The 19,539-nt window shown below is 36.7% G+C and overlaps 1 protein-coding gene across 1 annotated transcript in view; it reads right to left on the bottom strand.

Annotated features, from left to right (window-relative positions):
* Positions 1-5,036: 5,036 nt before the first annotated feature.
* The window catches only part of TRPM6 (transient receptor potential cation channel subfamily M member 6), a gene marked incomplete at both ends in the record, with an annotated part of 99,970 nt that continues 85,467 nt past the window's right edge, over positions 5,037-19,539 (bottom strand). Inside the window, 7 exons of the mRNA XM_079548260.1 lie at positions 5,037-5,158; positions 6,073-6,179; positions 11,014-11,065; positions 13,002-13,207; positions 15,397-15,479; positions 15,739-16,025; positions 18,955-19,020. Coding sequence (XP_079404386.1) covers positions 5,037-5,158; positions 6,073-6,179; positions 11,014-11,065; positions 13,002-13,207; positions 15,397-15,479; positions 15,739-16,025; positions 18,955-19,020 — 923 coding nt within the window. The remainder of the gene's footprint in view (positions 5,159-6,072; positions 6,180-11,013; positions 11,066-13,001; positions 13,208-15,396; positions 15,480-15,738; positions 16,026-18,954; positions 19,021-19,539) is intronic.

Raw genomic sequence — 19,539 nt, 5'->3', positions numbered from 1 at the left:
ACTGCGTCTCTGTAAATACAAGAAATGCCATACAGGCAAAGGCACAGTGTGCTGCAGTAGCTTACACATTCTGCAGTATCAAATAGAAAAATATCTTTGGTTTTAGTTTAGGGTTTCGTTTTTTTGCAGTAATAGCTACCTAAGGAAGGGGATCAAATTCCCTTCTGAAATCATTAAGATATAACAAAAACAAAGAGAAGCTGAAAAACAATAGCTGATCTCACAAAAGCTCTAGCAACAAGGTAAGGGCTGACAACTCCAGTGTGATCACAGCGATGTGAAGGGCAGTGTCACTGCAGACAGCCTATTCTTTATTTCTACTTAACTAAAAATGCAATCAACATCAGCATCTTAAGAGATATAAAAAGTAGCTGAAAGAACACATTTGACAGCTAAGTCAATGGATCACCATTAATTTATATCTACTCATATCTCCTTGTGTATATCAGTGGCTGCAGTGGTTTTTCACATCATAGCTCCAACTCCATCTGAAACAAAAAATGAGGTCCTCCTGCCAATTATATTTTTTTTCCTAAACCTGTGCATGATTTTATTTACAATTAACAAGTTTTCCAAGTATCAAGCAAGCATCTCAACTCAAAACAATCCAAAAGTTATTAAGCATCTAAAGAATTATGATCTAATGCATAAATAAAACATAATTTCTGCTTTTGTAAAAAATAAATTACTTATGGGAGGGGAGTACAGATATTTTTGCTGCAAACATATAGAAACTAACGCTACCCAACAATCAAAACAAAAGGACAGCCGGAAACCACACAGTAGATAAAGAATTAATATGCATTTATTACATCAAAATTAAAAATAAAAATAACCATGCCATTTTCTGTATGCAACTTTCACCTTACTATTTCATCATTTCATTTTACACCCATCAAAAAATAGAAACATTCAGAAATTTTTTGTTTTTTATTCTTTTTAAACAGTATGAAATAAACTGACAAAACTACAACATATACAACTCAATTTCTAGGAAAGATAGATATATTATCCCTTCTGCCTTTATTCTTAGCAATAGAGAAAGAATAGCAAATACATTAACTGTGAATAAAATAAATGGGAAAAAAAAAAAAAAAAAAAAAAAACAAAAAAAAAAAAACAACTTCCTGAGAATGAGCTTTGCAATTTCTGAACATTTTTCATAAGTTGAAGCTGTGTTTCCAATGCAGAAGCTGACAAATACACATCTGGCTTTGACTCAATTGAATTCCTGAATAAGTTTCCTTTAAGATCTCACTCTTGGAATAGGTCCAGAGGAGGCCATGAGGATGATCAGAGACCTTGTTATAGCCTTCCAGTAACTTGAGGAGAGCTTAGGAGAGAGATTGACTTTTTACATGATACACGATAGAGATAGGGCAAGAGGGGAAATTTAGAGAGAAATTCTTAACTCAGAGGGCAGTAAGGTGCTGTCACAGACTGCCCAGAAAAGCTGTGGGTGCCCCATCCCTGGAGACACTCATGGCTAGGTTGGATGGGGCCTAGGCAGCCCCACTAGGAGTGTTAAACAAAAATCCTAAATGTGCTTTTTGTAAAAACAAATACTAAAACTAATAATGAGAAAACCCTATAGTTTAATGTGCAAGATTTCCTCATCTATGCTAGCTGTTAAGCAAGAAGAGGAAGACCCTATCCTGAAAATCTTCCATTCCACATACACACTTTTATTGTGCAGCTTATCGCTCTTCCTACTAAGGGTTTCTAGTTCTTTCTCATGTTTTCAGGTCTGGCCTTCAACCTAAGCCCAGTGGTTAGAATCAAAGAAGACTTTAAAGAATGTACAGAAATTCTAGTATGAATAACGTCAAGGACTCAAATAAATTATTATTAGTGTTATAATTTCCTTATAATTATTGAACTGACTAAGTTGGGGTGAAGAAACGTCTTTACTTGGATTACCAAAATTTACATTTCAGTGACATGTGAATCAGCCTTCCCTCAAAAAAGTGAAAAAAGAATGGCAAGGTAAAATTAATTAACCTCAGAATCAATGGAATTTTTAGGTTTAGTGTTTACATGCCTGGAACAATTAATGTTCTGACAAAAGTATATAAAGCAATACTTCGAAGTGCATCCTTTTCTTATTCCACCACATCAGTACTTCACACAGAAATGAAAACAATAACAAATACGTTTGTATCAACTGTATTTTAACAGATGAGTGCCTTGAACAGATCCTTGATTTGAGGGGGAAGTTCTACATATCTGGATGGATAATAAGAAGGAATAAAATGAATCTACATGGATATGTGCTCTGCCTAGTCTCACAAATAATTGCTCTGAATGCAGAAGTAACTCCCTTTGAAAGGCAACAGAAGAGAAGAAAATCTCAAGTATGAATTCAGGGAATGTATCCAAAACTGAAAAAGTAACTAAAGGTACTCAGACCCAGCCCAGTGCATGGAGCTTATTTTTATGTTTAATACAAAAGTGTTCATAATTTTTGCATCCCTGAATAAAGAATTTATGGCAACAACTGGGGAAAAGAGCACTATTAGGGCAGTATTTAAAACAGTCTTCGACTCCAAGATATTTTAAGTGTCACTTAACTTGGCCAAATGTAAGACAATGTTAACAAAGATCCTTCAGGAAACGTTCAGTCTTTAAAGAATCTGTGTATGTATGTAAGCATACACATCCCTATAGCCCTATTTTAAGACAACAGCCATTTGAAGCAGAACTACTACTGTATCAGCAATGTGATGAAAATCCATCGTCATTCTCTAAAAACAAAATTAAACAACCTCCTTAGTAAGCAGCAAAATGTCATCTGTGAAAGGTAGCCTCTTCTATAGAAGTGAAAACGTGTACATTTTCTGATACGCTGAATTGATTAAAAAAAACAAAAAAATACATGGATAGTAAAATCTAATAGGAAAGGTGATGGGGGCTTTTTGCACAAAAAGATAAAAAGCAAGAAGAATCACTTCAGGGTGGTCTCAGGAACTGAAGACAGCTGTGTCAGCTGAATGTACTGCTGTTGATTATGTCAATGTCATAATCAATATCATAATCAATACAGAAACTGGGAACGTATAACTGGGAATGTATAACTTCTGCAGAAGGCCATCCATATCCTTCTTTGCATCAAAAGCAGTATGACCAGCAGGTTGAAGGAAGTGATTCTCCCTCTTTACTCCACTCTTGTAAGACACCACCTGGTGTGCCACATTCAACTCTGGAAACCTCAGCATAAGAAAGATATGAACTTGTTAAAATGGGTCCAGAGGAGAGCCTCGAGGGTGATAAGAGGGCTGGAGCACCTCTACAGCATTAGAAAGACTGAGAATGTTGGGATTATTTAGCTTGGAGCCTCTGGGGAAACTCTACAACAACCTTTCAGTACTTAAAGAGGCCCTGCGAGAAAGACAGGGCATCACTCTTCATGAAGGAGTTTAGCAATTAAGGCATAGGCTTTGAACTGAAAGAGAGTAGATTTAGATTAGATATTAGGAAGAAATTCTTTACTGAAAGGGTGGTGAGATGTTGGAACAGAGAAGCTGTGGACACTCCATCCTTGCAAGCGTTCAAGGCCAGGATGGATGAGGCTTTGAGCAGCCTAATCTAGTAGGAGGTGTCCTGGACAACCTCTTCTAAGAGTTGGCAACCCTGCCCATGGCAGGGAGCTGGATAATCTTTAAAGTCCCTTCCAACTCAAATCATTCTGTGATTCCATGTTTCTAATTCCTATGTGTACATAAAAACTTTCTAAATATACAAAATTAATGGTAAGAATAACAAGTAGATCTTTTAAACATTAAAATTTACTATACATTGTAGCAGAAATATCATTTTGTTTCTTATTAAAGTATTAAGTTTTCTGCTGATGTGCATGTCTGCTTTAAGTATTTCTACTCAATACAAAATTACAGAGAAGTTTTAATGGTAGAAGAGATTCTTAATACAACATACATTGTATTAGATATTTGTGCTGAGCGTTCATTTTAATTCTTATTCTACAAAAAACATACTGCACATAACTGATTTTCATCTTTATGAACTTCTACTGAGTCAAGAGAAACACATATCAATATGTTGTAAAAGCATACCGATAGCACACTGATAGAAAATAATCCTTTGTACAGCCTGGCATTGACAGTAAAAAGCTAAATACCAAATGGTAATACCACATTACTTTTTATGACTTTTAAAATGTTTTGCAATTAGCCACCTAATGACTTAACAACACTCCGAAGGTAACATAAAGGAAAGTGGATCCTGTTAAAATTTAAATCACAATCAAGGCTATTCTTTATGCTTGTACTAAAGATGATGAATCTATTGAACTTATCAACATAGAATAGGAAAGATAAATGATGTTTTGGGGACAATAAATTTACTCTTCACTGTCTTAATTTTGGCATGTGAAAAGGATTGAAGCTCCCATGAAATTCTACATTGTACTTGTTATAACAACAACTACTGTTTAACCACTAATGTGTTACTTGTGTCTTCTAGGTCTGTCTCTGGATCAAAGTCAACAAACAAGACAAAACAATATTTCTGCAATGCCTTGGAAAGTCTCCTATACACAGGGCAAAAGTGAGGATGTTTTTGAGTGGCCTCCACATCTGAAAATGAGTGATTTACATGTGTATACAGTTATTTATTGAAGAGCAGTTAGATAAATCATATCAAATCACTTCTCCCTGTAAATATTTTTATATTTAAAATATATCCTTATCTCTTATTATCCTAATATCTCTTCTTATCCTAAGCAATAACCCAGTTATTATCCTAAGCAAGCTAATGAGTGACCTGCTCCTGGCAATTTAACAAGTAGTAAAAACAGACCATCAGAAGGCCATGGGAAGGGAGTAAATAAAAAGATTTTTTTTTGCTGTTTCTTGCCTACTGCATCTGTCAAGTGAGCAGAACACTGCATTCAGCAGAACATTACATGAGCAGACACTACATTCAGATGTCTGTGTTTTGTTCTTTTGAGCTGACCCACGGCAATGACAAGGAACAGGTTTTCAAGCTTCCAATAGTGAACTCTGCTTGCAGCCATTGCTTCACAGCCGTGTGTCATACTCCACAGTCTCGTTTTCATCATCAATTCCTCTGGCACTTGTCTCTATTTCTTTTTTGTAGGCTGGACAGAGTCTTTCCATTGTGCAGACATTTCTTCTCAAATCTATGGCAAGAAAACTAACTCAGTTACTCAACCAAGCAAACGTTTGAAAAGCACATACACCCTGGGTAGAGTATCCAGACCTACAACTGATGGCCAGCAGTCTGCTACCAGCTTCCAAGATGAAGAAAATCTGGAGCAGGGCAAATCAGAGAAAGGGAAAAGAGAGCCACAGAGGAGCCAATAATGGTGTGAGCTGGTATGAATGAGTCTCCCTTACAATGTCTGTTCAGCTGACTTTTGCCCTTTATTATCTCTGACTGCCACAGACATAAATAATCCAAAACAGTAACACTGCAGTTCTCATTTCCAAATCAAACAGTGATTATTACTCTGTGTAGGCACAAAGAAGAAGCTTTCTCTGGAAAAAAAAAATGTGTAGGTGGAAATTCATGCATAGTAGCAATCTATTTTGGCTTTGAGACTTTTCAATCTGCTTCACAATGAAGACAAATCCATTCTGTCACAACTAACATGAACAACTAGCAATCCAGCTAAGCAGGAAGAGCTGCAGTGCAGAGTACCCAATTCAAAGATCTGGGAAGATCCAGTGATTTTTTCCTGGCTAATGCTTTGCTGATTTTTAGGTCATTTTTCGTTTTAAAAATTATTGCTGATGTTATCTGTAGAAATCACCCCAAAAAAATGATCAGTTTGCATACTAAAGGAAACAATTCAATGGGTAGAAGCTTTAGAAGCTTTCATGCTGAATGTTAAAATGGTTCCTAGGCAAAACAGAAAGGTAAAAGATCGATGTTCTCTTATTTGCCTTCACCCACAGAGAGTATGCTAGCTATAAACTCTCAGCTCTGTAGAATTTCTGAACTTGATGTTGCAGCACACTTAAGCCTGTACTACCACACACTTAGAAAGCAAGACATAGGTTAAAAATTAATCTTTAGTTAATCTTTGAATACCAGGAAGTTTCAGCCTCTTGCAGCAAGAGTTACAATGATGCTTTGCGATGAAATTTCTTATTGCATCTTCTCCTAGGTTTGCTGGTCCGAATACCATCTTTCCAGACCTAAAAGGAATAACATTGAATAATACACAAACTCAAAATAATGCAACTGTAGAGAAGAGAAAGGTTTATAGTTTCCATTCAATGAATTAGAGGTAAGTTAACCACTTGTTACAAGCAAACAAACAAACAAACAAACAAACAAACAAACAGTGTACATCTCCAGTTTCCTAGCTCTGAGACCAAAACACAAAGCACAGAATGCTCAAAGAGAAAATTTGGGCACAACGACGTTAAGACATTGTATGCCTGAACCTAACTCTGTTACACTGTTCATTCTTACTAAGAAAATGCTTTTGGTTTTGTTTCAACATTGGGCACCTGGGAATAAACTAGAACCAGCAAAGACTTACTTATACCTTATTTAAGAACTGAAAACTGAAAGTCCCAGTCATATCAATATGCAGCACTGAATAATGACTTACTATACTGCTGGCAGGCAAGGCTTTAAAATTTATTGGCTTCTTTCTGTGCTCATTTCCATGTGTCTGCACTCTGGCCAATTCAGAAACATTACTAAGGGATACATTTATGGAAGTGCAATGCATATTCTGAATGAAGCTGACACAATTACAAATAGAAGCAAGCTATAGACACACATGTTTTAGAAGTACCACATAATTACATCAGATCTTTAATGTAGTCTGGAAGATCAGTGTTCATTAATTTTAACATTGTTCCACTATTATTCTCAAGAATTTAATTGACATTCCAGACATCACAGAGCACAGCTCACAAGAAACACTTGTAAAAAAACTTTATGAACTCAAGTGCTTTATTTTAATGATATGCATGATAGAAACAATACAGTTTAATATCTGAAATAAATCACAGCTTTGAGAAGCTACAGAAAAACATTTTAACTCTCTCAAATCTATCTGTGATTCAAACTAATGTAAAATATTCTAAGGAAACCTGTTTCCAAATATGACAGTCCCATTCCATAATGGAAAAGAGCAATGAATAGTCAAAACTAGTATCTGTATAATTTCTGGCAAATAGTGATGATTATCTGTCTTCTGGATCATTTAAAGGACTGGTCTATTCAGCTTTTACTGAAGATTAGTACAAGAAAACATGTAGAAAGTAGAATACTAATACTAATTGTCATGTATACACTTTAGATGACATGGTGCTACATTATCATTTCTATTTATTGCATAAATAATTAGTTGGAAGGTCGTAAACAGAGAATTGTGGTAGATACCAGTATTTCCATCTGGAGGCCACTAATGAGTGGTGTCCCTCAGTAGCCCATCTTGGGATCAATACTCTTAAACTTTGACTCTTTACCAATGACACAGATGATTGGATCAAGTACACTCTCAGCACATTTGCAGATGACACCACACTGAGTGGTGCATTCAATTGACAGAAGGAAGGGATGCCATACTGGTGTACCTTGACAAACTCTTTCTTGTGCTGGGGGTCCCCTCAAAACCACTCTCCTAGTTATTCACAAAAAATACTGAACCCAGCTTTTCACTATCTCAAAAAAGTGTATAAATAGGAGCCAATGGACTTTAAAAAAAAAAAAAAAAAAAAAAAGTTCCTCCTTTTGTGAATAACCTTACTTCATAGATGTGCTCCATAAATATCTACCACATCATACTAGACTGGTCTTGTCTGCCAGACAGGTAACAGCATGTGTGTTGATGCAAACATTGCATCCCATATTCAACTAGGAGCAACAGATGCTACAGATGCACAGAGTAGACCATACCACATCTATTTGGCCTCATTCGATAGAATGTAATGGGAGGTTTCATGGCAAGCAGCTCCCTTCCAGAGAAGCATCCACATCAGCTACTCAGCATGTTTGCAAAATTAGCTTCACATTACCTGTTCCACTTGTGCAGGTTTCTATAGCAGAGGTTCAGTCCAAGTAAATATTTTATCTATTGTTAGCAATTCAGTTGTAAATTGTATGGCTGAAACTTAAAAGCTTGGTAAAGATTCAATAAGTCCATTCTCCAAAATGCATGCTAATGAGTAACTTCAGATAACATACTGTATATATAACATACTGTATCTATAATCATACTACAGCCTCCAGCCCACCGCTATACACTTCAGAGTTTTCAAACAGGGGAACAACAGATCTAGAACCTCTTACTCCTCCTTTTCACATGTTTGTAATGAGATTTTTGACCACCAGAGCTCTCCTCCTCACCTCCCTCATCAGGCCTAATGCATCGATTCTTTTCAGTCTGAAACTCAGCCAACTATTTTCCACAACTCTGAATCTGCTCTTCACTCTGCACCCAGTGTCAGTGAAAGCTTTAAGAGGATGAACTTCATTATAGACTTGGTAATAAGTGGTACACTCTGAAAGAGTATCCAGAGTACTACTTGTAATGTGATTCTTCCCAATGTTTGGGTGGTATAGGAGCCTGCAGGGATAGCACTGTGTCACAGACCTGCTGCTGTACCAGAAATATTTCTGTTTTTAAAGGAAATCTTTTCATTAACATTACACCTGCATAATTTTAATACCTCATACATTCTAGGCAGTGCACATGGCCAGATATTCAACTCATGTCAAATATCCCTGAATTTACCACTGTGTACATGAGTTCAGGATCTGCCAGAGTTTCTGCAGTATCACACATACTTCCAAACTGATCTATTATTTTTTATCTTAGTATTGCATACAACTCAAAAATGATACAGCACACTAGCAGAGAGCTGGAGATCACATTTTGCCATTAAAAAGCCCATTTCAAGTCAGCATGCAGGATGCATGAAAGACTTACTGCAAGATATTGGCATAAGCCACTAAAACAACAGAATTAAAGAAACAGTAATAAATAATGTAACTGTAAGTAGCACTGAAATCTGTAACAGCATCATCAGTCACATGCCTACTGTTTTCCCACAAGCATCTAAAAGAATGTGTACTCAAAGCAACTTTTTAGGTAGTGCACAGATTTTGATTAAGTATCTTATTTACAAATGAGGATTTAGATCTTGATAGAGACAGAAATGTTTCCCCTGCGAACAAATAAAGGTTAAAGCAAGGATAGTGCTTTTACATTATTATTTTAGAAAGTGTTTCTTAAAATTGAATATTTGTTAGTTGCTTACTGAATATATCTATGATTTCACTGCTTTATTCCTTCAGATCCCTGAATCCAAACAATACAGCTTCACCACATGCTGTACCAAAGAATTCCCCAGACATAAGAAAATCAAGATGGTTTTGATTAATTAATGCTCGCTCTTTAATTAGGACTTAACTGTTTTGTAAATGATAGGAAAAAAAGCTCTGAAAATAAAATGTGTGATCAAATTTTAATAACTGTGACAAACTGTGACAGAAAAAAAACAGAAGGATTGAAAAAAAAACCAAAACACTTCAAGATAACGCAGATAGATATTATCCCTATTTTAAAGAGGATAAGCTGAGATGCTTCATCAAGTATTGCGGTCTAATGATCAGTTGCAGTCTCTAGAAATAAATGTTACAGTTTAAGTTCTACATTTGCTTCCACTGATACAAAAGAATCCACTTGAGAAGTAGCAAACCATACCTTTACAAATCTGTAGCAATACTTTTAAAATGTTTGCTAAATCTGTGTAATGAACAGCTATATAAATAACCTCTCTGCTAAGCTATCCTTGTATTACTGTCATGATCCCTTAACCTACACACAGTAAAAATGTCTTTGTTAGTGACATGGACAGTGGGATTAAGAGCATCCTCTGCAAGATGGACTACTAAACTGAGTAGTGCAGTCGACACACTGAAGGGAAGAGATGCCATTCAGAGGGACCATGACAAACTTGATGGGTGTATCTTATAGCAATTTTTCACTGCTTAAAGGCAGTCTGCAGAAAAGATAGGGAGGGACTCTTTATCATGTATTGTACTGATAAGTTACGGGTTAATGATTTTAAACCTAAAGAGGGTAGGCTTATATTAGGCATCAGGGTGGTGAGGCATTGCAACAGAGAAGCTGTGGGTGTCCCATCCCTGGAGGTATTCAAGGCTAGGCTGGATGGGGCACTAGTGATCTAGTGGGTGGCAACTTTGCCAAAGGCAGAGGAACTGGAAATGGATGATCATTAAAATCCATTTCAACACAGAATTCTACAATTCTATGAAAATTTTATCACTGTGGTGCTCATCTTATTTATGACATTCCCTTCAAAATAAATACTATATCAACAGCACAACTGCAACCGCAATTTAGCATTCAAACATTAATACAGTAATTTATAACTAATTCTATTAACAAAATCAAAATAATAGTTACAGAACTAAGAACCTGCTTCCAAAATAACCCCTTTCTCATTTCTCAGTTTCTGCAACCTGGTGCATAAAGGCAGACTCCTGTACTACATTTTTTTGTAACCTCCAACATAAGATTTATGATCTCAGCATAACAACTATGGATTTGGAAAGTAGAGAATACATAAATACTAGGACCTGTTGGAAAGATCAGATATTCTTGAGCCATGTGGCCCTATTTACACAAACAAACAGTACCTCACTAGGCAGGGTAAACCACACTATAATATTTAAGTTACTGATAAACTTGCTAAAAAAAGTACATGGTCTTCAGGCTCCAATTCTCACGCTCTGACCAAAAGCTCCTGTGAAGACTACCCCCACCTTCCATACACTGCACAGCATATATAGGGAACTGGAATACTACAGACCCCCAAGCCCAGAGTCTACCAAGGCCTTGCCACTGCCATCACAGCTTCATTTACCCAAATACCATGCAATAAATAATTTAATCACACAAATAACATAAAAATCCTCTAAGTATACACAGACTGACAGTAGAATGTTTCAACTGAACAATAATTTCATCATAGAGAAACCTACTTTTTGTCTTCAGGTTTAATTACAGATGGATCTGTAAGGTTTTCTCCAACACCTACAACAAAATCAACAGTGTTAGCATAGGAGATGATCATGATTTGATAACACGACACTTAAGAAAAAAGTAATTACCCTTTTTCATTTTAGATCATAAAGTGTCGCAATTAAAGTGATCATGAGCCAAAAAGAGAATGCCATGTTAAGTACTGGCAAACATACAGTTTTGCACTTTATTTATATGTAGACAGAAGGCTTATGCAAATACTTCTAACCGCTGACCATCATGGTAAAGCTGAAATAACTAAGCAAAATGTGACCAGCAGTAAGACTTTTATTTAAATCAGAGTACGAGTACTAAACTAATATGAATCTTACTGTTATCAGTAGATCTAATCCCATATATAGACTCTCTTCAAGGCAGCAAACACAAACACAACAACAAGCCACAACTCATTATTCAGTTATACAATGTGTAAAAGTTTGGGTCTGTTACTCCTTTTCCTTCTGCACAGCCACAGAAGTGAATTCAGTAATTTCACTATAATAACTAACCTCTGATACCTATTTTGTAGTTTTCCCAAAATGTTGTAATAATATCATTTTACCAAACAGCTCTTTCCTTACATCTGAGGAAATTGCTGTACTTTTATGGTAAAGAAGAGATTCTATAAGAATATAATATGCTGTAATTTTTATTTCAGTAGGCCACTGGTGACAAGTTTATATTCTGCTACTAACACCAGCAAAGACTACAGAAAGACCATTTTGTAACTGCAATACCCTCAAAATGCAATACTCTTCAATGAAAATCATTTGAATTGACATAAATTACACAACAATGCAGTGTATATGTATGTGGAGATGGCGCCAGTATTATATAACCTATGACAGTATTAAAACTAATCAGAACACCACGGGAAGCACCCCTTGCACTCTTCCTAAACACCAGATAAGAGAAATAAAAAATAAACATGAGACCAAAACTAGAGCAGATTTTAGTCCATTTTCTCCTTTGAGATGGAAACTGAAGCTTCTCCAGTCTTGATGAGATTTACATAGATGTTTAAATTCTCCACATTTAAGCCAACACAGTTGGACTGGAACTGTCAAGAGTTGTATAATAAACTCAAGCAAACCTAAGGCAAATTCTAGTAGGCTATGGTTGAAGACACACCTTCTATATTTTTTTCATGTGATGCTAAAACGAAATGAAGGCAAGGATGGAATTATATGCTTACTTTGCATACTAAGTATATCTTTTTGTAATTCACAGCTTCTGGACGCTGTAGAATATAAATACGCTAAGTCTCGGTCTACCCATACACATTTCCCTTGACAGAAATGACAAACAATGGTGTTTATACCATTTGATGGGTGCTGTTCATCTTGTGAACATTGACAACTGCTTTATCTCTTTAAAACGTGCCATGCTCATACTTATACACGTACAGTAAACTGATCAAATGCTCTTTGAAGGAGCCACCAGACTTTGTGAATAGTACTCAGGTTTACAGCTTATCTAAACTGGTTACAGATTTATTGAAAGGAAAAATGAAAATACACAGACAGCAGTTCAAACTCTCCAGACAGATATACACACATTAAGTATGTATATATACATGAGTACACTTGAATCTCTGTATTATTTATATTGCTTAATAAAAATAAAAATATCTGAACAGTGAAGTGTTTTTCTGGAGCTAGCTGAAATGTTCCCATACACTTTAAATACTTGCTGTTTCCCCATTCATCTTAGATGTACTTGAAACCAAATTATTATCCTATAACACCTACATATAACACCTACATTAATCCAGAGTATTTCTGTTAATGCTCAGTTAATGGGACCTCACAATAGATATCCAGAGGCTACATGAGCTTTTCCAGGTAGCAGAAAAAAAGAGTTTGGCTTGTTTCTCAGCATTAAATTCTCTTTTGAGATAATTGTTTTTCACTTGGGTTAAAGCTAGTAATCCCGTGCTAGCAGTCACCTTGCATATCCAGGACGAGGAGCTCCCCATGAGTATACACGTAGGTCCAGTGAGAAAAGGCCAGCATCAGCTCTTCAAGCAAGCTGCTAGGTGTAATCTCATCTCCGTTGTTGTTATTGTATTTCCGAAATTCACCAGTCATGTACTTCTCAATGGTCAGCCACTGGTTTGCAGAATGGCAATAAATGAGAAAAACTTCCAGGAACCTGTGAATATAAAGGAGTATGTAAGGGTAAGGAACACCTCCACAGTCACCATAAAGCATAATGCCACGCAAATATACCAAATGGAGAATGTGTCTTCAATAGGTAGATTATTTTCAACAGCAAGAGGTACCAAACCTTAGACAGCACAATGGCTTTCTCAGTTTGGTATATAACAAAACAATGTATTTCATCAGAAGATATAGTTTATAGACAAACAACATAATCTGATGTCCCGGTAACACAATCCGATGTCCTGGTTTTGACTGAGATGGAACTAGTTTTCTACCAAATAGCAGGTGTTCTGCTGTCTGTGTTTCGGATTCAGAATGAGAACATTTTAGCTGTTGTAGAGTAGTACTGAGCAGAATTAAGGACTTTCCCACTTTTCGTGCTGCTCTGCTATCAAGAAGCTGGAGATGTACAAAATTCTGGGAGAAGAAAGACCCAAACTAGCAAAGGGGATATCTTGTACCACATGGCATCATGTTGAACAATAAAATCAGGGGAACTGACTAGGGAAGCTGCCCATGGCATCATGCTGAACAATAAAATTAGGGGAACTGACTAGGGAAGCTGCCCAGGCACTGGCCAGCAGGTGGTGAACAATTGCATTGCACAACACACAATATTTCATTTATCTTCTATCATTATTTTCCCTTCCTTTTCTGTCCTATTAAACTGTCTTTATCTTAACCAATGAGTTTTTTTTATGATTCTCTCTTCCATCTCAATAAGGGGGAGCGAGCAAACAGCTATGCAGTGCTCAGCAGCCTGCTGGATTGAACCACAACATCTGATTTAACTCCAGACAACTGCAATAAGCTTTATTAATTTTTCTTATGTTAACTGCATGAAAGGTAATTCTTGCCTAAGGAGCAGCATCATGAAGAAGCTTGTTTTGCTATCACATCTAGCTATACAGGTAAAGTACAGTGATACCTGCCTTACCTTTTAAAAAGTTTTAAAGGTAGTGTGGTTTTTTTTTGGCAAATTACTTTTAGACAAATTATTGGGTAGAGATGACAATTTACTCAAACCATTATACATATTAGAGATAACGCTACAGAATGGTCACATCAAAGAGCAGTCAGGAACTCTGTCATTTGTCTCCAATTTCCCATTTTCTGTAGACAGAAATAATCAAACTTCTGTATACAGTGATGACATGGAAACTCTACCTCACTCCTGCCCTGGAAGTTGTAGGTTCCACTAAAGTGGAAGGAGAGAAGTAAACAAGGCTTCTTGGAAATAAATCACTTAGAATCACCTATTAAAACTCATGTCATTGTACCCACTGAAGTAACTTCTATGCTGAAAACAGGAAATGACACACCTGTCCGTACCACTTCTTTCAAGAAAGAAGACCACAGAAGTAGCATCTCTGAAAGACAGAGTAAAAACGCACTGGAACTGAGGATTGTTGTGCTGCATTCATTATTTTATCTCCTCATCTCACCTTCATAAGATTCTCAACAGACATCATGTGCTGCACATTAAGCATAGACTAGTTGGCTATGCGCTATTATGCAGATGTTCACTGGTCAAAGAACTGCTACCAGAGAAAATCCAAAACAGCTCAGTTCAGCTTGCTTTTTTTTTTTCCCCACATTGGCCTTAAATAGGGCACCCCTTTCTCTGCTAACCTGTTGGCAAATCTGTACCCACCAAGATAAGGGAGAGTCTGTTTTAATAAGGGGCTGTATAATTTCAAAAGTACAGATTTAAAAAGAAGCAACTCTAGAAACGATTAATCAAAATGTGGAGAAAAAGTTAATTAGAAGGTAAAAACTCCAATACAGGTTAGAAACAGTGTCTCTTAGCACTTTCTAGGTCAGACTTGCCTTTCTATCCTAAAAATATGACAAAGCTCTTCTGGGGAAAGATCTTTTGCTTTGCCGAACTCTTATGAGCTGAAGGCCTGATGTTTCTTGGCATGCTCATTGTCGTGGCTTAAATTCCTTTCAGTAACACCCCCTTCTTTAACTCACTATTATCCCTATTATTTTCTACCCTAATTTATTTTTACATATTGATGTATTTATTTCTCTTAATTAAATATTTAAGACATATATACTGTTTAAAGCAGCAGCTATTTCAATCTACTATGGAAAAATAGTCTATGTTAGACCTGGGACATAGCTGAAAAAAAAAAACCTTTGACACCTAATCCTTAAAGACAGTGATTTTACCTTGGAGTATAGGGAATAGTATGAGGCTTCACTTGATTGAAGGTATAGATTAACTTTTGGGCAGCCCTTTGCTGTTGGATCTCCTGAAGAAAAGCATGTTGTTAAGCACTTTAATTTGGTATCATGAAAAAAAGGCAGCACTGATTGAAAAACAAACAAACAAAAAAGAACCAGCGAGTTTAATATTGCTTAAAAGTGGGAGATGCATCTTCCTCAAAACCATTTTCCTTTCCAGAAGGTAACATCAAAGCACACATCAACCATACTAGACATTCACATATAAGGAGTAGAACATTTAAGACATGTCAGACTATACCAGTGTCCCTTCAGGTCTGTACTCACCCTCAGGCAGAGATGTAACACTGTACCATCATGAAAGATCTTTTGCCAAGTCTGAACCACCTCTGGCAAAAAAGACTTCACAATAAATACTTGTCCCAACTTTAACACATCATTCTCAGACCAAGTACAAATGACCTTCATGGCCCTCCGCAGACCCCCATCCATCTCCTCTTGTGACAAGACTTGGATCATTGCAGCCATACCACGCTGGGACCAAGAAGACGTGCTTTTACTAAGGTTCATAGGTGAACTTTCTTCTAGTCGATACACAGTCACTTCCTCTCCAGCTTCAATGAAAGAAAGTTTTGTCAGTAGAAAAACTTAGTTTTGTCAGTAGAACTGCATTTTCATTCAGTATCTTAAAATAACACACTACTTTACATACCTTTGCAAGCCATTTGTGTGAAAACTTGCTCTAAGATTGTATTATCTATTACTACAGATCTTTTGTGATTACATAAATGGCCCAAGTGTGTCAAACCTCCAGAGATGAATTTAAGATTTCATGCATTCTTTCATAGAAACAAAGCTCAGTGATAGCCTGGTCTATAAAACTGGTTATAAAACACCCCATATTGCCACAATTTTTAAGTACTTAAAAATAGTCAAGCCTAAAAGATGTATATTTTTGAACAGTTATCATCTTCAACACAAACTTTAAGCATGGCTCCCTCTGTTTATACACCATGTGGAAATGGGATTTTTAGTAAAACCTTTTTTAAGCTAATCAAGTCCCAAGCAATACTCATATTTTCCTTTAAACTGGGCTTAACAAAACAAACATTAGACAAAACAAACACACAAACACTGCTTGTAATAGTTAATGACTACAACAGTAAAGGACTAGAGATTGTCACCTTTAGAGGAAGAGAACTGAGTTTTGTAGAAGTAATGAATAGTGAATTGGCCATGATAAACCAGGAAAATTAGATTGAAAAGGAAATGGTCCTTCCTCAGAGAAAAGAATCTTAGAAGAATAAGCTAAAGCAAGTAGAAAGGAAGTCTATAATTCTGGCATTTTAAATTAAGATTTATCTTTTTTCCTAGAAGTTCCCATGTTTTTTGTATTGCATTAAATTTCAGTTCTGCTCTTGTTAACAACATCATTTCAGAATAAATCAAAACAGAATAAATCTGCGATATCCCTACACACATAGGGTCACGTCATGTCTCCTGCTTATTTTCAAGAAAACTACAACAGATGCAAAGAGCACAATAACACTATTTCATAGAGGAGATTCTCAGTAACAAAACACTATTTTTCAGCGTAGTCTCTACTATTAGCTATGCATTTTTGCTAGTACTAAACAAGAGCCTGCATGCCATGCTTGTAAAAATTTGCCCCAGTGAAGGTGGCCCACTTTTTGAAGGTGGTGACAACGTTGTTGCTAGAACATTGTCCATGCAACACTGTCCATGCAAGCATCTTTAACTGGCCAGAACAGATGGAAATCAGAATATGTCAGATCCAGACTATACAGAGAGTATGGTAGGACAGTCCAGCCAAAATAGGTGATGACCTCGATTGTCTTCAAATTGGTAGAAGGCCTAGTGTTGCAATGTTGTCTTTCACATCACTGCTGGCACTGCTGAAATGCACTGCCCACTGTCTCACTGTGCTCACATCCACCATTTAGCTTCCATAAATGCTCTGTAATATCAATGATCATCAATAAGTGCTACTTATTCTGCATGGAGGAATTCAAGGACACACCTTTGTTTCATATGCACATCCATGTCAGATGCTGTTCCAACAGACTGCCCTCTGCTGCCATCTGTCACATGGCAGCAACATGTAACAGAACACTGGTGGGAAGATTCCACCTCTTCAGCCACACCACTAACATCTGCCTCTGACATTGTGGGCCAATGTAATAAAATAGGAGACATTACTTTTGGAGCAGCTCTGTTAGTTGTTAGAGAGTTCATCTCTTATGATGCAAGCAAGACACACTTCCGTTTCTATTCATTTTTGTTTCTTTTGTGTAAATTAACACAAAAGTGGACTCAATTCACTCTACTTGCTATGTGAATTCATTACAAACAGATCTTAACTGCTAAGTAGGATGAAGTAACTATCTACAAATAGCAAATAATGACATAACAGAGGACAAACTGAATTCAGAGAGAAATATTTCATTCCTGCCCCTGAGCATATTTTCATCAGTCAGCATTGATGCAGATGCTACTGAATGCCCCAGTGCAAATGTTTTGATTTAAAATTAAGCAACGGAAAAGTCAGTGTATTACACATAAGAAAGACACTTGAATAAGGGTACTGTAACTATGCACATTTCTTTCTTAAACTTATATTAATTCTTCATTTTATTATCTTTTGACAATTTAATACCTTGAAAGGTACCTGCTGGGAGTCTCAAAGATTAGAATGTTCAATATGCTCATAGCTGTATTAATTATCTGTAGCAGTCTGGTCCCAAGAAATCCTATGATGCTGCAAGTATCAGCAATTAGTTGCTGTGAGAGAAAATATTCTACTCATTGAAGAAAACATACCTAGATCATGTCTAGAGGCAGACCTTCTGCTGCTGTAAACTAATACAGCACACTAACTTTGAAACTCTATCAAACAATCTTATATATCCTTCTCTTCCACTCTTTAGTTACAGTACATATCATTTTTCCCTTAGAACAGTGTCCTTCCAACAAATGCCTGTTTTTCTTGTCTTTTTGACCAGATGTCCTGACATATGTATTGAGATAAGGTGGTGTAGTAGTGACAATGCATTTATAAACATTAGGGGAATCTCATTTCTATCTTCATCTACCTAACGAGAAGTTATAGAGAAAATGAAGTTAGACTCCTCTATGAGGTTCACAGTAATCACATGAATGTCAACAGACACAAGCTGCACCTAGAGATACTCCATGAAATAATTTTTTAAAAGCGCTACAGTGAAGCAGTAAAACACTGAAACAAGTTGTCCAGAGAGTCTATGGAAGCTCTGTTTATATTTAAAAGACAAATGGACAGACCTCCAGCAAGCTGATCGGAATTGGTCATCCAGGGAGTTGGACCAGACAAGCATGAAAAGTCTGTAAATTACTACATGAATGCAATTCTATCTTAGTTCACTTCTTTCAGAAAAGAAGAAATACTGAAATTAATTCAAGGCGACGTCTCAAATTCAGTCTTTTCAAAATAATGCATGGAACATTCCTATAATAAGAAAACATAACCAGGAAATTGGTACTCACCGAAGAGCTGGACTGGTGTAAATGGTATGGTCTGAGCAAGTCTCATTAAGTTGTTTCTTTCGACAGCTGCAAATAAGACAAATTTCACTGCTATATTGAATAAATAACAAGCCAACTGACTTTCAAAAACATCTGACAACTCTTTAGTGAATGAAGCCAAGTAGGCTGCAGTGTAGTCCTGAGTCAGATCTTCTGATTGCCATTTGTGAGGCCCTATCCAGCCACCAGCTCTCCTTTGCACGCTGTCGTATACCACAAGCATCAACCTCCATCCTTTTCACTGCTCATTGCTTCCCTTCTTACAAGAAAACAGTCTGTGGGAAAAGAGCCTTGCACTGTGGCTAGGAGGACTGCTTCTGCTTTTCATCCTTCTTCCAATAGAAGCTGCTACTTCCTCCTCCTGCCAGTTCCAGCACAGTGCACTATGCCAGTAAGATGCGTTGGCCTCAGCTGCCCTCACATACTGTTTCTGCGAGGCTCACAAATGCCTGGGGTTCTAGCAAGGCAATACAGGGAAATCCAAGCTTGCCCTACAGAGCATAGCGTCATCATCTGGGCTCCACGCCAAACAAAATAATTAATTTT

The sequence above is a fragment of the Tetrao urogallus genome (assembly GCF_951394365.1).
Source record: "Tetrao urogallus genome assembly, chromosome: Z".
NCBI lineage: Eukaryota > Metazoa > Chordata > Aves > Galliformes > Phasianidae > Tetrao > Tetrao urogallus.
The sequence above is the reverse complement of the archived record's forward strand: the minus strand, read 5'-3'. Positions and strand labels throughout refer to the sequence as shown.